Here is a 26,852-nt window from a genome sequence, read left to right on the forward strand (position 1 = left end):
ATTGTTGAAATCTGTTCACTTGTGTCCAAATGACCAAGTCAGCATAACAGTGTTAAACTCAATAATAAAATTATGTATAAATAGCATTAATTTGCATTACAAGACAAATACAACCGTTTTTCGAGTACAGTTTGCTTTATTGCGATTTCTGTATGTTAAGTTATTTTGTAAATAATAAAGGTATCAATTAAAATAATTTTAAACTCCTGACATAATGTTTGCAACAATTCAATTTACCGTTAAAGTCACATTCAAATAAATTATACAATCAAAATGAGTGGAACATTGTCCTTATTATTTTTTGAATAAGTTTTGAGATTCAAAAGATAATCTCCTATTGCGGGTAGACATTTATTTGGATATAAAGCATACGCAAACATTATTATTTTTCTGTATGTTCTTTTCAGTTACCTACTTTTTAGCAAGAAGTCTCTGGAAGAGAAAACCTTAGTAGATAGTTTAGCCTTGCAGCAGGACGTTTTTTTTGCATACAGGCATTTTTAAATGTCACTTCATTCAGATTTTATCAAAATCGGTCCAGCCATTTTTATATTTGTATATTACATTGTCATCAGGAAGCTACCCTGAAATTTTCAGCCTGCTACCTAATCGGGAAGTGCCTCAAAATTGAATTGCAAGTATCCACCGGAACGAAAAACAAACAAACAAGAAAAGTGTTTTTGTATGAATGTTTATACATATTACCTTAATAATGATTAATAGTGAACTAAATACGTTTGTGTTGTAATTTGTGATGTTTTAATGAACTACATTAACTTAATTAATGAACGTCGTATTGTAATTTCAATTTCATTTAGGGATAATTACTCACTAATAGGTAATTTAAGTAAAAAAAACCTGAAGCACAAGCAGTATAAGCTACAACTATACATATGATTGCACGGATAGCCAAGTGGTACCATGCCAAACCTACTAAGCATGATGTGTCGCAGATTCGATCCCCGCGTTGGACTAGCATTTGTGTGAACCACGAATGCTTGTCCTGAGTGTGAGTGTCTTTGTGCGTGTGACTTGAATGTTTGTGGAGCCCCCGCGACACAAAAATTGCTATAAACAAGAAAAACAGATAAATAAAAAATCCGGTACTATTTATTTTTCTAATGTATTTATAACGTAGGACAAGTGGAATTTATAACAGGCTTTTGCAGTGGGAAACTAACGGCTTTGAATAAAACAATGATAAATAATAAATTAATTTAATATCTTACATTCAAAACTACAGTCCTGCGAATTTGCAGAACAAACTCTTATTACCTAATTTAGCCTAAATTAGAAATAGTCAAAAAGTTCTCTTCTAAATACTGCTATATTACGATTCTATTTACAATCTATTATCTAACAACATTTTAAATTAATGATAATGTTATTTAAATCATAACAGGGCCCGAAATCTGCTATTTACAAGATGGCCGATGAATGACACTATTAGTATTCTCCTAACTCATCATCTCTTGAATTTCATGGAGCGTCTTTCCCTTAGTCTCAGGAACGAAGAAATAGGTGAACAGGAAGGCAACTATACAAGAGGATCCGAAGAGCCAGAAGGTGACGTCACCGCCGAGAGCGTCCAGCATGGTTGTGAAGCTGGTGGTGAGCCCGAAACCTACGAGCCACGTCATGGTGATGGCTAGAGCTGAGCCATTAGCCCTCACGTTGGCTCGGAACATCTCGCCGACAATCGCGTTCGGGATGGTGCCGAAACCTGATGGTGGAAAGTCGGAATGTTATAAAAGGGCAAGTTATATGGTTATGGAGAAGAAAGGTGTGAAAAAATGATTATTTATAGCAAAAAAAAAAAATTTCTTTTAAGAAGGAACACCAAGTTTGTCCGTAACAATTTCAGGATCCACAACTTTTGAACGAATCGACTTATTTTTATCAAACATGTCTAAGGATACTCGCCCATTATTCATCTTAATACCAAGCGAACTACATTGAAATAGCTCAATCCGTTCGGGAGCTAGGATTCCGCAGAGAAACTGACACGTCAAACACATAACATAACTCTTTTTGCGTCTGCGGTTAATAAAGCGAATACAGGCTACAAAAATGTGTAAACCATTAAGTTTTTTAGTAGTTAGTTTAATGTGACATTTACTTGATTGATGCATAAAAACGTTTTTTACCCATTTTCATGTTAATCTTAATTTATGTGTCTGTAAGCCCAATAAATATTTACACAAAACCAGACGATTGACGTCATATTATTTTCGGGTAAATTTGAAACCGAAGGCACATTTCCTGCCAATTAAGATACTGCGAACGTGTACCTCCACTCATTAGAATTTTAAAATGGTTTATCGAATTTACACCATAATATATGTTTACAAAAAAAAACCAATCATTTATCATTTGCTTTACTTGTTGTAAATCACTCATGGTCATAGTCATTGGATTTACATATGTGCACAGACTTTTTTCAGGTCCTAACGGAATTCAACCGCGAAGGTTATTTGACATTAAATTGGTGTCATTAATGACACTAGAAACTAACCAGTTGCGCAAGGCATATTAAACACAGGTGCACTCTCATAGCTCAATGAAACGGTAATCGGAGAGAGATCAGGCGTAGGACCCCATATTTACGCATATTGCCTTCGAAAACACGGAAACTGTGGCATTTATTCCTATAAACAACATCCGAAAAGTCGGTGCGTACCTTGGGATCGAACTCGAGACCTTTAACTTGGAGGTGGTTTTATTACTAGACTCGCAGTTTAACACAATAATTAGGTACTTCGTTAAATATACCGTGGTAGGTTGTCTTTATATGTTTTTTACATTCTTACCTGCTTCATAACAGAAGAAGTAGACGATGAGAGAGACCAGTGGGAGCCAGCCGATGGAGCCCAAAGCTGGGCTCTCAATCCTGTCCAGGTAGAAATAAACACCCAGGATTGACTGAAAGGAAACCAAGTGATAGAAAATTAGAATTGGTTGAAAAGAGATGGATAAATCTATACGACAATCTATATAACTCGCTCCTCTCAGGGAATACGGTCCAGCCCCAATCCAACGTGCGCGATGTGTCGCGGGTTCGATCCCCGTAGCATAAGCGTTTATTAAATAATGATTTAAATAGGCGAATAATGTTATCAGGGTTCATCTCTGTACCTACTCTTGTGGTTTTAGGATTCCGTACCCCAATTCAACAACAACGTTCATCAACTTTTTTGCAAGCTACTTTTCCTTTAGCAAATTTGTAGAGAACCCTTAATATCACGACTGACTCGCACTTGACAGGTTCATTATCACATGTATTTTTTTTGCTTACAACATTGCGAGGCACGTGATAATTTGTAAGTAGGTAAAATAAGACTCAACAGTATTTTGTGTGAACTACGCATATTGTGCACAAAAACGTGATATAAACGTGACGTGTTTACCGAAAGTAATTCGATATCTCGTAACTTCGTAACTAAGTATTTTACGCGTAATATCATGAATGTGAAAGTCTGTCCATAAGTTTTTGGCTAAATAGCTGAACCGTTTCGACGTAGTGTAACCGTGAATTTTAAACACAATATAAAAAATATTTTTATGGGTAAAGATATTAAAGTAGACAAAACTGCAGGCAAATACTAGTTCATGATGAATCAACTTTGTACCCTTTATCTAATTTATGGTGCGTTACTTTTTTAATTAAGGTTGACAAGTAAGAGGTAACCTTTTACTTTTCAATTTTAACAGCATTAAAGTTACTGTATTTTTTTTCATTTATTTTATTCCAATCAACATCATCATTATCCGCAGCTTTTATCGTCCCACTGTTGGGCATAGGCTTCCCCTTTCTCGTGTCAATTTATTATCCAATACCTCGGCTATTTTGGTGTCCAAAAAAATAGGATTAAGTATAGTTGTTCCTGCCACCCTTATCACCAGTCATCATCATCATCATTCCCCTGCCCTTATCCCTATTATTTTATTTGTCACCCTTATCACCAGTACCAATCACTTATAACAATGACTACATAACTAGATACTCACCAAGCTGCACGCACAGGCCGCCATAGAAATCAACAGCAAAATCCTCCTTCCTTTACTCTCAACCAATAACGGTGCGATTAAACTGGACAGCAATCTCGTAACGCCAATGATAATCGTCGCCAGATCTGGCTTAATCGTGGATCCAGCCAATTGGAAGATTGTCGTCGCAAAGAACAGCACGACAGCCACCCCACTGGTCTGCTGGAAGGCTCCAAGCAAGAAGGTTATTAAGAGAGACTTTCTGTTTGATTTAATGGTGAAGATTTCCACCCAGTCCATGATTTTGCTTGAAGATTCTCCTCGTTTCGCGAACGTGTCAGCGACTTTTTCTATGTCTTTACTTCGGCCAAGCATGTTCAGGATTTTTGCTGCCTTGGTGTCGTTGTCTAGACAGCAGACAAACAAGTTATAAACATTTTGTTAATAGTTTTACTACCAAGTATACATTTTACAGAGTGCCACGCCTGGGTGATAGCGCATTGTGGCTTAGGAAAACGTGTGACTAACGGTCCTTACTTTAAATTCAAAATGAGTAAGTAATACCTAATATTTTTAGACCGGACTATCTCTCTGGAACCTAAAAAAACAAATAAAGGTTTTATTTCATAACAATAGAACTTTAGGTAAATTTTTAAATTAAAATGCGAACTCTTGAATGTTTTCCAAAAACTTTTGATGAGGATATATTTACATGTAAGTAAAGTTATAAAGTATATTGTATCTAAAGTATATTAATGATTTTGTACGTGTAAGCGATACACCTCAGGAAATTTCAAATTAACGAAAAACTTTTAGAGAAGATTCTATTGCAAACAAATCAATATTAAGTAAATTAAACCTTGGTTATATTACGGCTAATGTTTTTAATAGTCAAGTTGGTATGTCCCCGCCGATGAGTTTGTTATGTGCGTAGTTTAAAAAAAAAGTTCGTTTTGACACATTCGTTTTTGGGTTTCAAAATAAAGTGTGAAAAATAGTAATAGAGGTCTACCACGACTACACGGATAGCCGAGTGGTTGAGATAAAAACGTCAAACCCACTATGCGCGACGTGTCGCGTGTGTGATCCCTGCGTGGGACAAATATTTGTGTGATCAATGAATTTTAGTCATGAGGCTGGGTGCATGTGACTGTTTGTAAAACCCTAAACGATACAAGGATTAATATATTAAAAAAAGTCTACCTATAAAAGTTAGAATTTAGTTGTTTAACAGTTGAGACGGAGCACTAAGGCCTGATTCGCACGGGAGCTTTTTTAACGCGCGTTAAAAAAGCGTTCAAATAGAACAAATGCATTTCCAAGTACATGTTAATACGACTATTACCTTTAGCGCCCAACGCCCAGAGCTCAAAATGCAACACTACTCGATAAAAAAGCGTCGCGTTTTAAAAGCACGACCGTATGAACAAGTACTCCAAGAATCAGGCCTAAAGGGTATAAAACGACATCCCTCTTCAAGACTTATTGTTTGACCATAGAGAACTACAAGGTTAAGGTTAAGTGTTACAAAAATCTATCAATTTTCTTACCTTTCATGGCGTAATAAACAGGAGATTCTGGTACCACTAATATAATCCCAAGTAGATGTATCAAACAGATCGCCAGAGCTATGTACCCTGTCATCACGTAGGACACGAAAGGACCGATAGCATACACCAGAAGGGTCCCAGTGATACCTATTATGGATGTAGAAGTTAATAATATGCCTCTGATGTGTGTTGATCTGAAAAAGAGTAAATGATATTTTACTTCTAGTATAGTTCGCCCTTTTGCACACAACAGTAATTAATAAAATGATTTAAAAATTTAAAACTCCAAGTTCTTAAATGTCACTCCATTCAAATTTTATCTAAATCGGTCCAGCCGTTTTGTTGTTGTAAGTTGTATTGTCATCGGGTTTGAAGCTATCCTGAAAATTTCAGCTCGCTAGCTTATCGGGAAGTGCCTCAAAATTGACATGCGAAAATCCAACCGGAACGACAAACAAACAAGAAAGTGAGTGAATAAAAACGTGAGCAAAAAGCTTACACGTAGTAAGCTACCAAGAATGTGATATTCTACATCGGTTTAGATTTTTTTACGGATCCGCTCAGCAAGAACTATAATTAGCCTTCCATTGGGATTAATATAACAGAACCCCTGACTGGTAGCATGTAGTCGCATGTTGGCAAAGTGATTGGTCAATCACTTTACAACTAAGCTACCAGCGTTGTTGAACGAAACTTGAAGAAATAAACTCCGTGTCTCTCTTTCAGAACTACAAAAAACTTACTATCAGAGACTGTTCGTGATGTCGCAGAATAGATTTTGCAGTGCAGTGGGCCAGAATAGACTGGCCTGAAAATAGATCCAATTTGACTCTGAATAACACGCATTTTGGCGTGATCATATATCTTTTATCACCGCTAATGTTCGTGAATAGGCTCGTTAACTTGATATCAACGACCGGTCAACACCAAAGCGTTTTCAAATAACCGCCAAGATCAAAAGTGAAAAAAGTGTCATATATAGGTATTTATCGTTCATTTATCATATGATTAAGATTAATAAGTCGTGATTTAATAAGGAGCCTAATGTATTTGATAAGATAAACGTGCGTGTTACATGTCACATTGACCGAGGTTAGGTTTGCAATACCCTTTGTTAAGCAATGCATAGAGAATATCTTAGTGTTGTACGTTGTACACTCTTTTGTTTACGTTATGTCAACCTGTGAGTTCCTCATTGATTCGAGTTCTCCTTCTCATTTAGAGACGATCGATCAAAAACATGCTTTCATACGGATTTCTGATTCCAGCCTCCAATGTCTAAACGACTCTCTTATGATGTCCAATTGAATTAACCTATATTTATTTATTTTTTGCTAGTTTTATGTCAAGTTTTTATCTATTAAGGATGATTATTCCAATGTCAAGTTCTCCCCATCTCGGAAGTGGAAACTAACAGTTAGAACACAGTTTTTTTACTAATGCGGCTGTTACTGTGTAATGAATGTTATTTGCACATTTTTCTTCCAACAAATAATTTTGACTTGATTTCATTGCTTTAAAACAGACTTTCAACATCATTAAAAGAAGTTGCAGTACTTACGCGATCTCTCCAACATAGACGATATTGCTGACAATAGTGATTCCCATGCCCAGACCGCTGACAACCCTGACGGCGTAAATCATGGCGATATTGTTTGTGGAGACGACAAGAATGTAAGCGATGACGTTCAGGACACCGCCGATGATGAGACACGGCTTCCTCCCAATCATGTTTGAAAGGATGCTCGTGACGTAGGGACCTGGTGAACAGTAATAGTGAAACGAGGTGAATAGAGGCATTTTTGGGGTGGACCGAGATACAGTCTTTCCAAAGTTACTCTGAAGAGTCAAAAGCATTGTAAAATACGTGCAGGGTTCGCATGTGCTTTCTTTAAAAAAAAAAAACATTTTTTTATTCACTCCATTTGAAGAAATTCAAATATTTTCCAGTTCTTTTTCTTGTTAAGGTTTTCTGATGAAGATTTCAGATCAGTTCTTCGATTACGAGATGTAACAATATTTGAGGACTTGGTTAATCTTTATCATAAAGTATACCTATTAGTCAGTAATAAACAAAATCCATTAAAAATACTAAAGAACAAACCAATAAAAATAAATTAATATCTATCCATTAGTTTTAACATCACTCACCCACAACTGAACCAATATACAGGAGTGACCCTATCCATGAGGCTTGCAGATCTGTGACTACTTCTGGCAGCGGGCTGGTCTCCAAGTCCTGAAGCTTGGGTATGATAGGAGCTGTCCATCCTACACTCCATCCTACGATTATCTGGCCTATGTTTACTGTGAAAGACAGATAGTAAGGTTAATAAAAAATAGCATGCATTTCAGCATATGACCAACGATGCTAAGAAATAGCAAGAGAATAGAGATGGGCGATATTCTGCAAACCTATGAGGTAGTATTTATTCGTCGCACACAAATAAATATTAAAAAGCCTGATCCATGTAGAGATCAACGTTTCAGGTATTCAGATGAAAACTTCTTGAACGATAAATACGGTAGATACTCCGAAACTGGAGATAGATCTCGCCGGCGTGCAATTGGGGAGGCCAATGCCCAGCAGTAGACGAATATGGGCTGATGATGACGGTAGCCACCGGTACCACTTTTAATAAGTTCCACGTTAACATTGAAGATTGCGGAGTCAACCTATGATCAATTTTTCAGGACCACGTCTCAACCCCAAGACATAAAAAAATAAATGATACTTACTACATGTAATAATGAGTAACTGCTTCCTAATAGAATTGTCCATTTTTAGAGCACTGTAATCGTATTTTCTTTCTTCCATTGATTAAAATCTGTTATTGAACTATGAACAAAATATCTTGAGTTAAAATAATTTCACGTTAATTGAATTCATTTTTACACCACCTGAAAGAAGTGCTTTACTGGAATGATCATAATATCGGTTTGTGTGGAGATGATTAAATCAAATTAATATTATCGCATCTGATGTTTATCAATCTAATAGCTAGAATATCTATCTAAATTATAAAAATAATTTGCTGTCCGGTTGTGTTGCTAATACTCGAGAACGGCTGGACCGATTTGAGTGATTTTTAATTTCATGAAAATGTATAGGTTCTAGAATGATTTCTCTTGTATGGTCTCTCCTAGTAACGTGAAGATTGTAATAAAATCGATACACAAAATCCGTTTAGGCATACTATAGTTTATATGGAAAGAAAACGCAGTAACAGCTTATCCAATTTCGTATGACGATCGAGATACTCTGATATTTTAGTAGATAATAAAGCGCAATGTGCATTACAAAATAACTCATCAGATAACGAAATTACACGGATCGGAAGTGATTTTTTCATAATAAAGACTTTCTAAGAAAAAATGTTACGAGGAATCGATTGATGGATAAAAATTGTGTCGAAATTGTAACGATTGTAACAATGTCATGATTGTAACGAAAACAATGGTCTAGAAAAAAGTAACAAATTTTGAGTAGTTGAAACCACACTAAACCCACTGTTCGCAACGTGCCGCGGGTTTGATCCCGTAAGACAAGCATTTGTGTGATCCACGAATGCTCCTTCTGAGTCTGGGTGTCTTTGGACACATATGACTTATAGTATGTTTGTGAAAATAATCCAGTTGAAAATGTCACCCCCATTTGCTCCAAACCGGTCTACTATATGAGCCACTTCATACCAACAGGTATCCCACATGAAGAGATACTAAATATCATTCAGGTATCTTCTCTAAGGCCGACTTCAAAAAAAGTGTATTGAAAAAAAATAAAAGGAATAAATTCAAGTCCAGTCGGTGAACTAGAATATTCTAGAAATAGATATTGGCCTTGATAGGCTTTAACCTCGACTTGTACACATTTAAATGAGATTGAACCGGATAACTTAATTGAAAGATCATTATCTAATTTATGTGATAAAAGTTACCTACGCATAACAGTCATTATGTAGCTAACGCATAATTTGATAAAAATAGAAGTGGCACCTATAGCAAAAAGAACAAATGGAAGGATTGTGCGAAGGATGTTTTTTTGTTTTATTTAATAAGAAAAGGTATGAAAATGGTAGCAATTACTAAACTAAAGATGACAGAGACTTAGGAAAAGGCAATGAAGATACTCATGAAAATAAAAACATGAATAAAGTCATAAACTACTTACAGAAGGTAGTTTGTATACCAGTAAACCCACCAACACCAACCAACAACTCGAACTAATCCTTCGTGGGAAAGCCACAGCAGTTATTTGCGTATAAGTCCTCATCATTGATGAAAGTTACGTATTATTTGATAAGGTAAACAATAGATTGATATTATCTTGAGAGCCTGTAGATAGAGCATGTAAAAATAGACCAGGTATCTACCTAAAAGAGAAAGTTTATGTTTGTTTACTTGTAGGTGTAGCAAATGACTTGTTTCAATGGTGTAGTCGTTTTCAGATATTTCACCGCCATCATCATTGGCCTTTTCCCAACTATGTTGGGGTCGGCTACCAGTCCAACCGGTTTCAGCTAAGTACCAGTGTTTTACAAGGAGCGACTGCCTATCTGACCTCCTTAACCCAGTTACTTGGGCAACACGATACCCCTTGCTTAGACTGGCTGTCAGACTTTTTCAAGCTTCTGACTACCTGTAACGACTGTCATAGATGTAGGAATAACAGCCGGAACCCACAAATTAACGTGCCTTCCGAAACACGGAGGAACTCGTTATGACAAAGATGGTCACCCATCTACTAACCAACCGCGTCAAGCATAGCTTAACCTGCCTGTGATCGAATCACTTATGCGGTTATAGCTTAGCCACGAGCTCCTCTTCAGATATTTCACCGCCATTCTGTAAATTAAAGCTGGCCAAACAAGAGCCCATACTCGATGGTTTTAGTCATGTAGACAAGCGTCAGGGATTTAAGTTGTTAGAGGGTCTACATAATAATATTACTTTAAGAGGTAGTGGAACGCCCTTGGTACCAGAGATTTCCTTGCCTCGTATACGATGCCCTTAAGCTTACAGTTGACTTTTACTATCAGTCTTTCTAATGGGTGAGCAATTAACTGACAGGCAGTTTGTAGTTTTCTTTTTGCTTTCACTCGAAGATATTTTCTACTCATGACTCGATTATACTCAAACGCAAACAACTATTCTTTTTTACAATAGCTTCTTCTTTCGTGTCGATGATTAAACCTTACTCTTTGAAGTTCATGTATCCCGTTTTGTGCTTTTGTAATGTCTAAATTAGAATTAACAACACTTCTAGCGTCAACAGATACAAGTGTCTCATCAAGCCATAGAAAACTATTATTACTTAACTTCTTTTGTTTACGTTGCATTGTCAATTCTGACGTGATAAGCAACAATGTATTTAAGGACCTGTTGCCTTATCACCATGCACGAGCCACTTCTCATAAAAAGCGCCCTATTACTTATTAGGCACACTCAAAGACAATAAAGGATGAACATAGATAATTTGATTTTCCCTTAGTACGCAATGATTGGTACGGTTATAAATATGATGGGTTACCAAATTCTTTTGTTTATTTCTCGACGCGAGGTGGTTTTTTTTCCTCCAATCAATTATCTCCTTAAAACACTAAGCATTTCCCTGATTCTAAGTAAAAGGTACGTAGTTTTGTTTGAGCATCAAAACACACTATCTCCGCTACTGATTCCTCAAGGGAATTTAAGGGACAAGATATGAAAGGTCCCGAACTATACATTCCATTAATATTCGCATCACATTACCTCTTGGACTGACTCAACTGAACAAGTTAGATTGCCAATCAGACTTACACAATACACACGTTTAAACTTGATCCTCACTTATTCTGTACATTGGACCAAGTTTGGAAGATGATGGCCGAAAATTGGTAGCAGATGTTTTGGTACAAATAAAATACAATTCTGTTAGCGTGTTTTTTAAAAAAGTATTTCAGCTCATATTTGCACTACACCTGTCAAACTCAACTCATAATAAGACATCCGAATAAAATTCAAATATGATTTATTAAAATATATTTCTTGTACACAGTGGACATTACTCGATGGTCCAAGTACGAACGATGTAATTGGTAACGGTGGAACGATGCGACCGTTTCCTATCCACGCAGCAGTTTGCCCTTCTAGGACAAATTCTTATCAGGTAATTAACGGAAATAGTAATACTTACTAATAAAACTCAGCCAACAAAGTAATTAACACTAGTATTTGAAAAACTATTTAAAAAATATGTGAATCTATTGCAGTTTTGATTATTTCAGTTCCTTCTTGCGGGGTTGCCGGGGCAGAAGCAGGGTTTAGGACACATTGACTTTGGCCCTTTTTGAGTACAAGCTTTCTGATTACAAGGCGCTCGAGCTGACTTGGGGCAACTCTTATTATCCTTGACTGCCTGTTTCATCCTACACATGAGTTCGTTTATTTGTTCCGTCAGTTGACCGACGGTGTTGCACATTTGTTCCACGACATGGAAGGAAGGCATGCTGCCCCCGACTGATTGGTATACTCCGACGTCACCTGTGACGTCGTTGTTTGATGAACAGCCTGAGGGACACTTGTTGAGATCGCGATCACTTACGCAGGCGTCGGATGACGACATCGGCGAAAGCCCGTAACCACCACCGCCACCACCACCACTCCCTCCCCCCCCTCTAGGTGGCACGCAAGGGGGAGCACTTTGAGGTGTGTTTATATTCGGTAACTGTGGATTACTGAACTGTTTGCAATCATTACCGCATTTGTTCAGAGGACAAGGCTGTGGCTGTGGCCTCATCGGTGGTATTATCCCTCCTTGTTTTCTTGGGTCATTGATTGGGCACAAAATGTTATCACACTTGGGCGGACGGTTTGCGGGGCATTGTGTATTATTGCAACTGTAGGGCTGGTCGGTACGGTACTCTTTCGGCATGCTTGTCTTGCAATCGGGGCAGGGACATGTTACCTTGATGATGCCTGCTTTTATGTCTTTTATTTTTCCCGGAGTGTAGTTCAGGCAGCTGTAGTGCACCCAGCTCTGGCAGGCGCCCTGGCATTGTAAGCCGTTCTTTTGGGTAACAGTCCCTAAGCATATCTTACATGGATTTTTTACTTTGTTGCATTTGATTGACATTGTGATTAGAAGCTTCTGAGGTCTTTAATGAAAACAGTTACCATGGTTGGAATTTTTTTGCTTCCTTTTCGGTAAATTCTTGGGTAATTAAGTAGGCATGGTGAATTTTGGAAATGTGTTTCGGTGGTGACATCCAATTTTTCTTTCTGTGTATGTCAAATGTACATCTGTCACATAGGAAATTTGATCTCTTTAGTAAGTGATCTTTTTGTGTTCAAAAGACACAGAATCAAAACAATCATTCGTGATGATATAGTCTTTAGTAAGAAAGTTATTAGTAAATGTTTGGTCTTCCTCAACGTAAACAAACCTTAGAAGATAATCTAGAAGAAATCTCAAGCTCTAAGCACGGGGACAATCATTTGAATTAGGGTTCAAAAAGTGTACTCACATTTTATTACATATTATTGATACGGATAATTTGATTAGCTCCCCAATGATGAACTTTTTCGATCAAAGACTATTACTTACCCATATACTTACAACATAAGATTAAAATAATATATTTTCGTCCTTAAGATTTGCGTACTTTAGATTTGAATAAAATAAATGAATAAAACTACAATTCCGGTTGAAACATGTATAATGCTTGTTAAATATTTTGCATCATTTTACACATAAGATCCTTCAGTTGTACAGACAGCTTGCCGACAGTGGTACACATGTCTTGCAGGGCGTGCATCATTGACGCGCGTCTTCTCGGGTCGGCGCTCATGTTTGATCGACTCGATGAAGAACACGTGGGATCTTTAGAAAATAATAATCATGTATTACTGAGCAAAGATCTCTTCTCATATTTCATAGCTTTTCGTTCTCGCGATAACCTCATGGGAAGAGTCCCAGTCCTTCTTTAAAAGCGTTTACGGGGGGGTTAGAACTTTAAAGTCAGGTAGGCTACAAGGGGCCATCCATGCGAAATGGAAAGAAGTATTACCGGCCAAAGGTAGATAACAAAACTATTGCAAGTTGTGAAAATGTCTAATTAGGGCTATAAGTATTATATTTAATTGTTTCCTTTACAGACTATGGAAATCTATAGCACCTACTTAGGTGCTACAGCTACACTTACGCTCATGAAAATGGATATATTCAATTGATTATTACCGACATAAGGATCGAGTTGTGGATTTTGCGATTTCAAATGCCAGAAGTGTAGGAAAATCGGATCATAAATCTGAGTATAGGCAGTAAGTGGCACTTACATTGGCAGTAAGTGGTTGGCGGTTGCATGTCGATGGTGTCTTTGATGATTAACTGAATATTTAACATATTCGCCATTGGGAACTTTCGACAGATGCTAACGCTACTCTCACTACGATTTTATAATTGAGATACGTCTAGTTGCTGATCAAGGATCGTAATCGAAATACATCAAGTGGAATGAAATCATTACTTACTCGCACAAATGGAGGATGGATCTGTAGATACCAATGAACTAGACCGGGATCTCGATGGCGGCTTTTTTTTTTGCTTCTTTTTGTCTTGGTCGCATTCATTTGGACATGTTTTCGCTGCTGCCTTGGGTGCAGCCTTGGCGGGTGCCTTTTTTTTGGAATCTTCATAACATTTGCCTTTAGGTGAGTTGCGACATGGATTGCTCTGGTTTTTGTTTGGAGACTTTTGTCTTCGGGTCGGTGGTGGAGGGCTTGGGGGTTTGGGAGGTGGCACTCGAGGATGAGGTTTCGTTTTAGACTTTGACTCCTGGCGGCTGTTTGGGCATTCTACAGCTGGGCACCGTATTGCCTGATTGGAACACTCTTTATTCGGGCACTCACCAGGGTAGTCAGCAGGGATTGGCTTTTGTGCTTTTCGACTCGGCGACGGTACGGCCGGCACCTGCTTATTCACCTGTTTGTTTGAGGGACACTCGTTTGACTGACACTTTGGTATCGTGTTTGCTGGGCATTGATGGTTTGAACACGTGAAAGGTGGGTTAGTAAGGAATTCTTTGGGCTGTGTTGTCTCACAGTCAGGACACGGACACGTTACTTTGATAATGCCAGCCTTTATGTCAGAGATCTTGCCAGGGGTGTAGTTAAGGCATTTGAAATGTGCCCATTTCTTACAAGCTCCCTGGCATTGTAAGCCATTCTTGTTAGTTACTCCCTGCAGACAGATTTTGCAAGGGTTCTTAACTTTGGTGCATGATGGTTTCATCTTACCTACTTAATTTGACCGGTATTGTTGTTAAATATTATATTCATTTTGATTATTTGTATCTACATCCTCAGATAAAAATGTTTTCTGTATCATGATAGATTTCAGATTTTGAAGTTTCTTTTTGCAATTGAGCACAGACTGAACAGATTGAACTGACAGATTCGTAGCAAATAGGAACAAAAGATAAAATAAATTTCATGTTATTTGTTGAAGCTTCAAGCTGGAGCTATCGATAGATTAGTCTAAAATGTTAAAATTAATGTAATAGGGCTGCAAACAAACTAAGTACGTGTAATAAAAGCTGGTTTTTAACATGTTTACTTCAATGAATGGTTCGTAACATACCTATTTATTTAAGCGGTCAGGGCAACTATCTAATAGAAAAACCGGCTTTAAGTAAACAAAAAAGTTATACCTAAAAAAACCGATCATGTTCGAGTTGGACTCGAGAAACAAAATGAAATCAAGACACAAATCACTTTTACTGAAGTACGGCAGTCTTAACCCGGGTTGAAGGTATTTGAATAGATCTGGTTGCCGCTATAATACGAAATAAGTTAAGTAAAGGTTAGTACTGTTACTATTAGGAAACACTCTGCTCTAGTTGTGCAACCTAAGTAGTTTGTCGAGTTATGCAGTACATCATTTGAGAGAAATAATTGAAATTAAAATATAGTAAAAGAAGAAGAAGTAACATTCGTTTGTAGCTAAAAGTCATGCACCAAAAGCAAAGCAGACAGTACGTTCCTTTTTATGGAACGTAATTCTTATTCATCATTTGCGTTGTGTACTGTGATCGTCCTTTGCAATAACAAAACGTATTTTTTCGTATATCTGTAGTGACGGTGACATCTGACAGCTACTTTGACTTGCCCGTTTGAGGTTATACCTCAGAGGTTATATTTGTAATTGTTACCTAGAAAATCGAAAAAACTAACCAAAATGCCGTTCATGAAAGGGAGAGAACCCATTAGACGAACATTGAACTACTTAAATGCTGGCAGGCTCGTATTAAAAGACAAAATCAAGATATTTTCAGTAGCTTACAATATTAATGGGAAAAACAATCTTGGTGCGAAAGAGTTTGTATTTTGGTATCTACCACAGATCCAGTATAAGAATCCTGATGTACAAGTAGCTACTTTAAAGAATTTAACTCCTTCTCCATTTATAAAGTGCTACTTTGAAGATGGGAGAAAAATCTTGGTTGATGTAGATAATAAGTCGAAAGAAGAGATTTTGGAGCATTTAATTAACACTGTTGGTAAGTTATTGTTTGGTTTTATGTATGAAAATGTCATAATACATGCTTATTGTGTTAAATGTATTAATAATATGTAATAGTATTTATGCAACAACAACATATTGCATGCAACACAAAATATTATTGGACATTTATTTAAGTATAGTTTATGTATGTGTCTGGAAAGCATCCTAAATTAACAAGCAACATACATTTTCTTGAAAAATCACCTCAAACTCGTTGAATTGATACCAATTTAGACAGTTTGGTCATAAATATTAGCGTAATCAGAAATGATTTCGCTCCCAACCTTTTAAAACTGTATACTACATATAGTTTAGTTTTACATATAGTTTAATCTATATGCAGTATACAGTTTTGTATAAATATGATCAATGTCAATTTCATTTTATTTCTTCCGCAGAAGTTTTCCTACTATTCAAGTGCAAAGACGCACCTAAATAAACACAACCACACAATCAAATCTAATTTTCTTACCTTAAATTCCAGGCAAATCGAAAGAAGTTCTAGATCAAGAAGCGATTGCTGCAGAAAAGAAAGACAATCCCGCAAACTTTGGTATTGGATGTGAACGTCCATGTATCTGCGAGGTCTACGGGCAAGTTCCGTGTCCCGGTGTAGTTCCTTTACCAAAGTTCATGAGAGGAAAGTACAGGAACCAAGTTGATTAGAGTATTTTATGTAGTTTGTTGATGAAAATGTTAATATTGTAAAAATTTTTGTTTGTATTCTACATCCATATTCAATAATTTGTGTAAAAGTTGAAACAAAACATTTGCCTTTATTGATATTCTTGTCTTGTAGCATCATCAGTCTTACATAGCCCACTGTTGAACATAGCCACAGTTTTTTATTACATAATAATGTGACTTGATTCCGTTACTTACATGAAGAAGTTGTAGTTTGTGCTATTTAATTTAAATTGTAACTATTACATTAGTATTGGTTAAGTCTCCTAGTATCAGAGTATTTCCTGTTATGAATTTATTCTTATAATATTAACATTTTCAATATTTGTGTTTAATTGTTTTAAATTAAGTAATGTAGATAGTTATTTAGCTATTAAATGTAATTTGTTGTAGATATTTAGGTCACCTAAAAGTTCTGTTTGAATACTAAAATGGAACTATATTTTTGTGATAAAGGAAATATTTTCCTTTAAGCATTTCTACCAGAAAAAGCCTGTCAATAAAATGGCAATACCAAATTGTGTTTCATTATAAATCTCTGCGTAAAAAATGTTTCTTATTTCTGACATGATAGTTCCCAAAACAGATTAAGAGTTTTTGTTTCTTTTAAGAAAGGTGAATTGTGTGCTTTGTTCTTGAAGAGTGAGAGGAAGGCTCTATACACCCATTCCTTGAGAAGCCAGCCAACGTCGCGTAGATCAAGCGTGAGCGATCCCGTGACTCTGGCTTAAGTAGAAGATTGGGCCCAGGGTATTTTAAAAATTTTAGTCGGTGGAAGTTGTCACTTTTCTTGTTCGAAAAGTAACAGTAGACATAAAAAGTAATTATTTAGGTTGGCCTAATAGTTCTTTTTTATGAGTTGATCAGTTTTTAATTAATATGGAATCGACTGTTTCATTCTATTTTTAGTTCTCTGTCAAAAATTATACAAAGTATATATATATTATATATATATATAGTATATATATATATATATATTATAGGTATATCACAAACAAAAATATATTATATTAAACGTAAATATTCTTTATTACAACAATAAGAATACAACAGAAATGACAAAATTTAGACATCAACATGTTAACACTTACATTACCAGACAAAATTCTTTAACCAACCGCGAAAAACTCTGGTTTATATTCTTACTAATTTCGGTCAACAAAACGTCAAGTCACGTACAGCTTTGGCCATCAACGCGGCGGCAATGTACTGCATATTGACAAACGCGTTAAAAGTCCTCGAATGGGTGCCCCAGAATAACTCGTCGTCCACTTCCTCAGCTCTTGGGCAAGTGTGGTAGAATATCCAACGGAAATCCGTGCACTTTGATATGTCCTGAAAATTTTAAAGGTTATTAGGATGACGTCATCTGTTCCTTAATTCGACAGGGTACCTGAACTTCGGCAGTTTGCTAGGGCTATAAGCCAGTATATTATTATGACAATGGACAATAAGTATTAAGACTAAAATATTGTGATGGAAGAACAACGTCAGAAATTAAAAACGACTGCTCAGATAGTCTAGTGGTTGAGGTCACCACGCCAAACCAACTAAGCGCCAGTCTTGGGATCGATCCCCTCTTAACATGAGCGTTTGTGTGATCCACGATATTTGTCCTGAGTCTGGGTATCCTTGTGCACGTGACTTGAATGTTTACAAAACCCGCGCGACACAATGTAAAATTTAATTGGCTTAAACTCTGATTCCTGATGGTACATCAACCGTAATTTAAAAAGAAAGTCTTACTTCAACAGTCAAAGTAAATTCTTTTATTTTATCCTTATTCGGTGGAGTGGGGCCAGATATGACGATACATGCTTTATGCAACGCTTGCTTCCTTTTTAAACACTGTATCGATTGCGTGGCTGTTTTTGCCGTCATTTCTTTACTGGCATGGAGAAGGAGAGGACTTACTGGACAATTCTGAAAAAAGTGGACAGTAAAAAAATAGACTGAGATAAATTTGTCTCCAGGTAATTAAATACTTCTCCTGACCTGGACTAATTTTGCCTCATAACATTTAGCGTAGAGGTAGCTAGCATACCTACTTTTTACAACGAGAGTGCCGATATCCAAAAAAAAAATAGCAAGTAGCTATTTATTTATCTATTTATTAAGGAAAGAAAAACAGTAACATATTAAGAATATACATTAGTACCTATATTAGAAAATATGCATTAAAATATTAAGCTTAAATCTCCTTAATGTACCTACACTTATTTTGAAAGAGGAGAAGCTAACAAATATGCTTATTTCCTATTCTATTATTATTCTAGGGGGACGAAAGATTTGGCTGTAATTTATTTTGAACCTAAAATAGGTTCTAGGTCAGCCAAATCAAACGGAGCTGGTAATTAGCTTTAGGCAGTCATGTGTAGCGACGAAGCGACTGTTAGTTCACTCTATCAAAGGGTGGCTATATCCTCTGAAAACTGGTAGTAGAGCTGTATAGATGTGATGCTATATCTAAACGACCGGTTCAGTTCTTTTAGAAAGTGCCACTAATGAGGCTTACAATCTGATTTCTGAGGCTAATCATAAGATAACGATAAAGCTAACGTTTATTACATACTTACAAACGTTCGCTTTATATTATTATTATGTATCATATAAAGCCTAGTAGTATGTAGGTTTGTAACATCTTAAGTCTCGAACAGCTAAACTCATTTTGATGAAATTTTGCTAGTTGTGTAACTTGTAAGTCTTTTGATATTTTTGGAGATCCTCTTTTTCATCGCTATATAATAGGAAAATAAATTGACACTACACGTAATCCACATACTTATTGATGTGAAAAGTTAAATTTGCAAGTATTCGAAAACTAAAGGCTGACTCGAGTCCAATCAATATACAGGGGTTAACTTGTAGCTCTCTTTTTCCAGGCTTAAAATCAAGGCAGAATTTTTCTTTCAAAATACCTATTACAATTTCCATATTAAGTAACTTTTGACTTCCTATTCCTCCGAATTGTTCTAAAATCGATATTCAGGTACTGAAACCAAAAGATCCTTGACTAAACGATTAGGTATCTTAAACTTACCGGACAACAACACTTGAACTTGATATTAGCTCCGAGCATAGGACACAGGAGCAAGTATGAGTTGAGAACGGGATGCGGAGCACCAACGTACGCTAAATTTAATCCCTTAATTGACCCGAATTCTTCCTGAAATATAAAGATTTTTTATTTATACACGCATACACAAGACATCTAGACTAGACAGGGATCGAACCCGCGACACGTCGCGCACAATGGGTTTGGCGTGATGACCTCAACACTCGGCTATCCGTGCAGTCTAAACTTCTCAATAAGAATACATTGGAAAAGATCTGGCCAGCTCTTTGCCTAGTTCAGATCTATCAAAGAAACGCTCGACACAAACACCTTTTATCATTTAAGCATGAATCTTTCATAAAGTGAGCCGACAAATCCAAAATTTGCTCTAAATAACGTCTTTCTAAATGAGCCTTCTTCATCAAGCAATTAAGGACTTTAACCTACCATGATAGACATTATAGTTGACAAGGCCTGCAAACTAGCATGGGTCCTGGATATCGCGCAGATGACAGGCACAGTTGATCTTCCCGCGAAACGTTTGATACAAGCGTGTGTTTTTGTGAACGCGAAAATCACGTCTGCCATTTCAGAGAATATTCTGGAAGAGAAACAAAATTGTATTGTTCATTAAGTGTAGATACTAAGACAATATTTGGGGGGTGTCGAAAGACCCTCACTTCATTTTAAAAGCAAATTTGCCTCATACTTATAATAAAATAAAAAAAGGAATTTTAAAGATAAATTCCTTGTCTTTAAAATAATGTATTTTCTGCAGGAAATATTATGATGTGAAATACTATTATGATATCTATCTGCCTGCTTTCACTCCGATTTCCCATCGGACTTGAATACCAACAAATATCAAGACACCAGTTGATGTACTTCCCAATGCCGGTAACTGGCCTCACCCCAAACAGAACAGGTTTTCAATCATTGATCATTACGGTAGCTGTTGTCAATTATTTGAAATCCAATTTTTCTTCAGCGCTTCTCACAGGTGTCTTATAATATTAATGGTTCCATTTATAAAAGTCACACTATTACTGACCTGCGACGAAACCTCCTGCACCTTATGCATAAAAATCCGTACAACAAAGCAAGATCATCACGACAGAATACAGCTTAGATCCTCAGGTAAAACCAGTAATACTAACTTGCCATGATAATCCTTATCCCAAATCAATCCATCCGTTATATTAACTTCAACTGCGCCCAAGAATGATGTTGCCTTCGACACAGCCAGGTTCAGAATGGGCTCGTTAACTTCTTGTAGAAGCATCACTTTAGTATAAGGTAGTATTGGCTGGAATAGAGAACGAATTTTGGAAACTTTATGGCATGTGACACAATGTGCAAGGAGCCTAATAACTTCTCTTAAATTTATGTTTCAGTTGTGTTGTTGTCTCCCTTGTACAATTGGAACAGTCTTAGATGGCGGTGATTGGCAACCTGAACTACTTTAAAATCGATCAAGTGGGGGTCGGTCTCGCGATCGAGGTTAATCGTACAAAATAGGCTTGAGAAAAACAAATCAGTTGCGTGAATAATGAAACGGTCCGCCCTTTACTTGATTTTATCTCAAGAACCGTGGTATCAAGACAGCAAAAAATCAAATATGAGGTAAATACCTCATATTTGCTGCTGCTAAGATAGATAGAACGGTCTTACGGTAGTAAATTTTTTGTAGCTGACAATTGAATTTTAATATAAATTAAGTGATTCGCCCAACTTTAACGGAACCCTTAGTCGCCCGATTCTGTCTGGCATAACCTGTTCTTTGTTATGAACAATGGTTCCTACTCTACTCTTCACAATACTATTTGCTGCAAGTTGTGTGCTAGCTACTAACTAAATTCTTTCTCGGAATTCACCAGAAGCGAGCACATTAAGTATTTATACAGGCACGTGGAAGCTATTTCAATGGAACTATTTATGAATAACCTCCGGCTTGTTTTCTTTTTAAATAGAATTCAATGAATGGTGGGTATGTTTTGGGTCAACAGTTAAGTAGGTCAACAGAAACATGACTGAATCAGAATACATTATCAGGAGGCCTATCAGCATTCCTCAAAGTGAGCTTGATGCAGTGTGAAAGAAAGACGCCATTCCACGTGTAATACTCTGTCTACTTTCCACAACTATATCAACCTTACTTTAGAGGCATTCCCTCAAAATATACATAAAGAATTGCAACGCATTTCTGAGTTATCACAGAAATGATTTAGTTAGTAAGACTCTATGCATACGACGTATCCAAGAAGGGGTATCCATTGGGTAAAAGTTTGCTTCACATCAGAAATTACCAATTCCTAAGCTCATCAAAGAAAGAAAAACATTTCTCTTGAAAGCCAGTTACTAGTATATCACAGAGGAAATGAGAGAGTAGATAGATATTAACCTATTTCAATGAGGAAGAAATGATCCCTGAATAATATTCACCCCTGCAAATGACGAAAAAAATAAAACCTACATACATAATACCGTATTGACCCCTACCCTATTGTTATTCGAATTCTCTTACAATACGTGGTCACCGAAACCACATAAGATACAGTCGATCCTTAACGCACCCCACTTATGTGCACTTGAGTGCTATCGACACACTAAAGGTACCAGTCCATATGACGAGGGATTAGGACTAAGAGTTGAAGATCCTTGGGAAAATGGCGGGATTTTAGGACGTTGTTTTGTCCTTGAGGACAAAACTTGCCTTGTCCGGGCAAGGTTCTGAAATATATTGCTATCGGTAGGAGTAATTGAATGGCTTTTTGCTGCAGTATTGCCGAGGTTCGGGGGTTCGAATTCCGGGTCGGGCAAAAATAAATAAGAATTATTCCCCAACTTTCAGACTAAGCCAACTAGTCACTAACCGACCAAACAAAATTATGAGTACTAAGCGAATAATAAACATACGAATGTATTCCGAGATGCAAAATTAGAACAAAATCTGTTCATGCTCATCATGCTAAACATTAGTCCTAGGCAGACATCAAACCCACGCCCAGTATAGTATTCAAGTCAAACCACTGCGTCTACGCGGTAAGTAGGAGGGATGGTTTATAGATAAATGATTAGGAAGAAATAATATTGCGACTATTATATACCTCCACATCTTTTAAGTTAGACCACACTGCACACGACGTGCAAATTTAATTGAAATCGGGTTAGTAGTTTAGGAGTCCATTGCGAACAAACATCGTGACACGAAATTTCTATATATTAAGAAGATAATGAGCATAATGTATCCTACTCAACTTTATGGGAAATAAGCTTTGAATATATGGAGATTAATTCTTTTCAAACTTACCATTCTCTTATTGTGCGTATCTCCATACATGGTCTTCAAATTTATGGCACTTGCTAGGATGTCATTAACCATTTTTGGGTTCCATTGTTTAAAACATATTAGATGCTTTGTATCTTTATCTTTGGGGCCACTAAAATAAAAAAAAGTCTAAATTAGACATCTAATTAACGTTTTTTAATGGACAAATATAGTAGAGCGCACCAAGGTTTGCCCAAACTTCACTGGTTTCAATGTTGAGAGGGTACGGTATAAAAACATCCCAGGAGTAAGCGAACTAGCTCTCTCTCTGTTTAAAAAACATTTCTAAAATTGACAGTATTCTTTAACTTAAACAAGTATTATGTTATAAGAGTACTTCATTGAATTTAAAGATCAGTGTACTGTTTTTTTGAGAATCTTAGGATAGTTTTTATTAAGATTTTATGTTCTCGTGGGATCTTTTTTTATTTATAGCGGGTGGGCCCATGACCAGGGTAGTATATCAATAATACTCACTCACAACATTGTGTAGCTTCAAATCGTCTTTGTATAAAAACTAAGAATTTTTGTAAATTTAATGGTGGGAAAACATTGTAAAAATTTGATTTCATCAAATGTTTCGACATTTTTGATACTAGCAAACAATTTTTACATTTAATTTTTATTGGCAGTGCCTAATGTTTATTATTTTTGACATTGTTTTTTATACTTATTGTCAAAATTTGACTTTGTCTTTTTTAATTATTTAGGCATAGACATATATCATCATTCTTTCACTCTCTCAAAATAAATCTTTAATAATTAGTTCATCACATATATGTCCCGGAAAATATTTGATACTGTTTTCAATTTTATTACATAAACAAAAATTAAGATAAAAAGTTGATCTAGTGTGACGACACTTATCAGTACTATTAATTGGCAAGTGAAGTGACGTTGCTAACCCTCATTTGACACTTTCACGATTTCAATAGGATGGATCGTTTATTTTTATAGATTTAGTAAATCAAAAGTTTTATTTGCGTAACGTAAAAACTGACTTCAATGCTTTTTGAAAAATTACCAAACGGACTAATATAAATATTTTAACCAAATACCCTTTCATTTATATAACTATTTTTTTCGCACTAACCAACGAGTCATATGTTAATTAATTAACACAGTTCCAATTGAAAAAACCACATGAACTGTGCGAGAGTTTTCAGAATTAGTTAGCTAAATAAATTGTGTGGTTTTACTATAGGTATATTTGCTGACATAATGTAGAAATTTACAAAAGTTCTACTATGATTAATAGTGGTATAAAGCAAGCTTTTGTGTGATCCACGAATGCTTGCCTTGGGTCTGAATGTTTACGAAGCTCCCCGCGATACAAGGATTAATTCCTTATGACAGTGCACTCAGACACAGAATGAATGATCGTTAACATAGAACCCACTACCCCCAGTACAGCAGTCAGGGTCTCTGACCACTAGACCAAGAAGCCAGCCAATCGAGTTGTTGAATATTAACCCCAAAAGGTGCCAAAAGCTATCACAAGTGATGACGCTTTACGCCGCCGCGCAGGCGCCGTGCAGTGCTGTTTCATGTTTCCATAACTACAATAATATTACATTAACTTAGGAAGGCCCTTAGGCCTGAACCAATGTTTATTATATAATATTCATATTGACAAACGTTAAGATAACACATCATGTAGAAACAACTGGCTACCCACTGCTGTACTGGCTCAAACAGTTGTGAAAGCGAAATGGCGTAGTGTAGGATCTATCATTCAAAAGGTATTTTAAATTGTGCTTGTTGGATTCACGTATTCCAATTATCGGTTGAAGGTGGCTCTGAGTTTTTACATTGTCTCGGGTCTGGGTGTTTGTGGTACTTTCGTTGTATCTGAATTCCAAAACACAAGTGCTTTAGCAACTTACTTTGGGTTCAGAACTATGTATGTGATGTTGTCCGCATTTATTATTATTATTTATATCACCAGAATTAAACAAGCAACAAGTCTCCAATCTGGAGATATTGTTGCGTTAAGAAACCATTTTTAAAATTATCTATACTAAATTTTGTACTCGCGGGCTGTTCCCATGCAGCCCAGATCTTTGGCCCTGGGCAGTGGGACACAGAGGGCTGGATAAAAAACACTTGTAGGTATTCGTATTTCTGTATCACCTGTCTTGTGGTCCCAATTCAAAGTTTACATCGTTAGCGCTTTAAAACCCTCCCTGCTATCCATCATTGGCGCGACCATCAAATGTGTGACACAATGTTTTTACTCCGGATTGTAACAGGAAACTGTAGATAAACTATGTCGGTTTTCATTGTTACATTTTTATTGCTTTCTAGAACAAAATGTATGGAAATGTTTGATGAAAATTTGTGAAACGCGTTAAGTGTTTGAACCGCAGATTAACGAATACATTAAAACAAAGACTAGTTTCTTCTTGGTCTTCTAAAACGTGTCGTGAAATACCTATTCCGGTCAATTGAAGTAAATATTATTGTAAAATAAAATAAAATTTAAAGATCCTTTTTATAAGATAACAATAACATGTAAAAGATAGCCGAGTGGTTGAGGACATGACGTCAAACTCGGAGTGTTTGACATGTCGCGGTTTCGATCTCCATATAGGACAACTAGCTGTCGCCCGCGATATCTACCTTGTTTTTTCCACATTTTCCATTGTACCTATCTTCGCTCCTATTAGTCGCAGCGTGATAGTTTATAGCCTAAAACCTTCCTCTAAGAATGATCTATTGAACACAAAAAGAATTTTTCAGCTTGAACCAGTAGTTCCTGAGATTAGCGCGTTCAAACAAACAAACAAACTCTTCAGCTTTATATATTAGTATAGATATAGATAATTACAATAATGCACGAATACTTGTTCTATTTTTTTAATCCCCGCGATACAAGGAATAAATTACGTGCCGTTGAAAACAAAAAAACAAAGGTTGAAATTTAAACCTCGGGCGGTACTTAAACCATGCCCATTGGTCTAAAGCTGATCGCTTTACCAACTAAGCTACCGGCTACTGGGGTCACTGACCGAAGGTTCAAATCCTTCCATTACACTACACATCTTAAAGCGACGTCTTATCTAGATTTGTTAAATTGTTTTGTTTAAATTATTTTTCATAAAAACTTCAGCTTTTATGACAGTACTAAAACAGACGGAGTAGCTATAGTGACATTCATTAGAAGGAGAAAAACGAAGAATGATAGCAAAAAAAACTTATGAGACAAGGAAATGTATAATATTATATGCCGCTTAGTATGAACATAGCGTTCCTTTATATCATCACTTAAATATGAAAACTTGGTCATTAAAATGCGTAGGCATAATCTCGTTCATAATTCTCCATCATTTAATTAAAGGTGAAAGAAAAAAGTCCAAAGATATGAACCAACTACAAAGTAATCGCAAAAATACCGGCACATAATATTTTAATTTGACAGAAAAATATATAATTCACTTGAATTTCCTTTTTCCTCAATCCTAAGATCGGCAAGGAAAAGCTTATCTGTGAATTAATTCGATCCTTTCCCCGACAATTTAAAGAATGAAAGTTTTTGACCTCGGAGTATGAATTATACTAAGTCCTTCGTATGATATTTTAAAAGACACTGGGTCTCTCCCCGTGAATGAAGAAAAATCAATTGAGAAATAAAATTAAAAAAAAAAACGTTACAGTTCTATTCGTTATTTACTTTCATACAAAGAAAATTAAACTTAACGATAT

At 36.3% G+C, this 26,852-nt stretch overlaps 5 protein-coding genes across 6 annotated transcripts; 1 reads left to right on the plus strand and 4 right to left on the minus strand.

Moving 5' to 3' along the window:
- Positions 1-1,201: 1,201 nt before the first annotated feature.
- Positions 1,202-8,450, minus strand: LOC113494821 (facilitated trehalose transporter Tret1-like). Its single transcript, XM_026873307.1, has 7 exons — positions 8,277-8,450; positions 7,689-7,844; positions 7,099-7,297; positions 5,538-5,731; positions 4,009-4,394; positions 2,811-2,922; positions 1,202-1,723 (listed from the first exon to the last, which is right to left on the minus strand). The coding sequence occupies exons 1-7, from the start codon at positions 8,353-8,355 to the stop codon at positions 1,458-1,460; spliced, it is 1,392 nt and encodes a 463-aa protein (XP_026729108.1). The 5' UTR covers positions 8,356-8,450; the 3' UTR covers positions 1,202-1,457.
- A 3,080-nt stretch (positions 8,451-11,530) lies between these two features.
- Positions 11,531-12,835, minus strand: LOC113495103. The gene has a single exon (XM_026873699.1). It carries the CDS (start codon positions 12,649-12,651, stop codon positions 11,800-11,802), a length of 852 nt encoding a protein of 283 aa, XP_026729500.1. The 5' UTR covers positions 12,652-12,835; the 3' UTR covers positions 11,531-11,799.
- A 381-nt stretch (positions 12,836-13,216) lies between these two features.
- LOC113495216 (ras-associated and pleckstrin homology domains-containing protein 1-like) lies at positions 13,217-15,594 on the minus strand. The gene is made up of 2 exons (XM_026873839.1): positions 14,049-15,594; positions 13,217-13,398 (listed from the first exon to the last, which is right to left on the minus strand). Exons 1-2 carry the CDS (start codon positions 14,806-14,808, stop codon positions 13,244-13,246), a joined length of 915 nt encoding a protein of 304 aa, XP_026729640.1. The 5' UTR covers positions 14,809-15,594; the 3' UTR covers positions 13,217-13,243.
- Positions 15,595-15,664: 70 nt separating this feature from the next.
- LOC113495217 (probable 28S ribosomal protein S25, mitochondrial) lies at positions 15,665-17,282 on the plus strand. Its single transcript, XM_026873840.1, has 2 exons — positions 15,665-16,075; positions 16,565-17,282. The coding sequence occupies exons 1-2, from the start codon at positions 15,754-15,756 to the stop codon at positions 16,744-16,746; spliced, it is 504 nt and encodes a 167-aa protein (XP_026729641.1). The 5' UTR covers positions 15,665-15,753; the 3' UTR covers positions 16,747-17,282.
- Positions 17,283-17,778: 496 nt separating this feature from the next.
- Positions 17,779-23,803, minus strand: LOC113495454 (ornithine carbamoyltransferase, mitochondrial-like). 2 transcript variants are annotated; one of them, XM_026874177.1, is made up of 7 exons: positions 23,625-23,803; positions 23,130-23,259; positions 20,977-21,125; positions 20,267-20,420; positions 19,805-19,930; positions 18,511-18,687; positions 17,779-18,099 (listed from the first exon to the last, which is right to left on the minus strand). In XM_026874177.1, the coding sequence occupies exons 1-7, from the start codon at positions 23,732-23,734 to the stop codon at positions 17,920-17,922; spliced, it is 1,026 nt and encodes a 341-aa protein (XP_026729978.1). In that variant the 5' UTR covers positions 23,735-23,803; the 3' UTR covers positions 17,779-17,919. The 2 variants fall into 2 exon arrangements, with proteins under 2 accessions (XP_026729978.1, XP_026729980.1); XM_026874179.1 differs by having other exon boundaries at positions 23,629-23,696.
- Positions 23,804-26,852: the final 3,049 nt, after the last annotated feature.

Source organism: Trichoplusia ni, chromosome 6 (genome assembly GCF_003590095.1).
Source record: "Trichoplusia ni isolate ovarian cell line Hi5 chromosome 6, tn1, whole genome shotgun sequence".
Classification (NCBI taxonomy): Eukaryota; Metazoa; Arthropoda; class Insecta; order Lepidoptera; family Noctuidae; genus Trichoplusia; species Trichoplusia ni.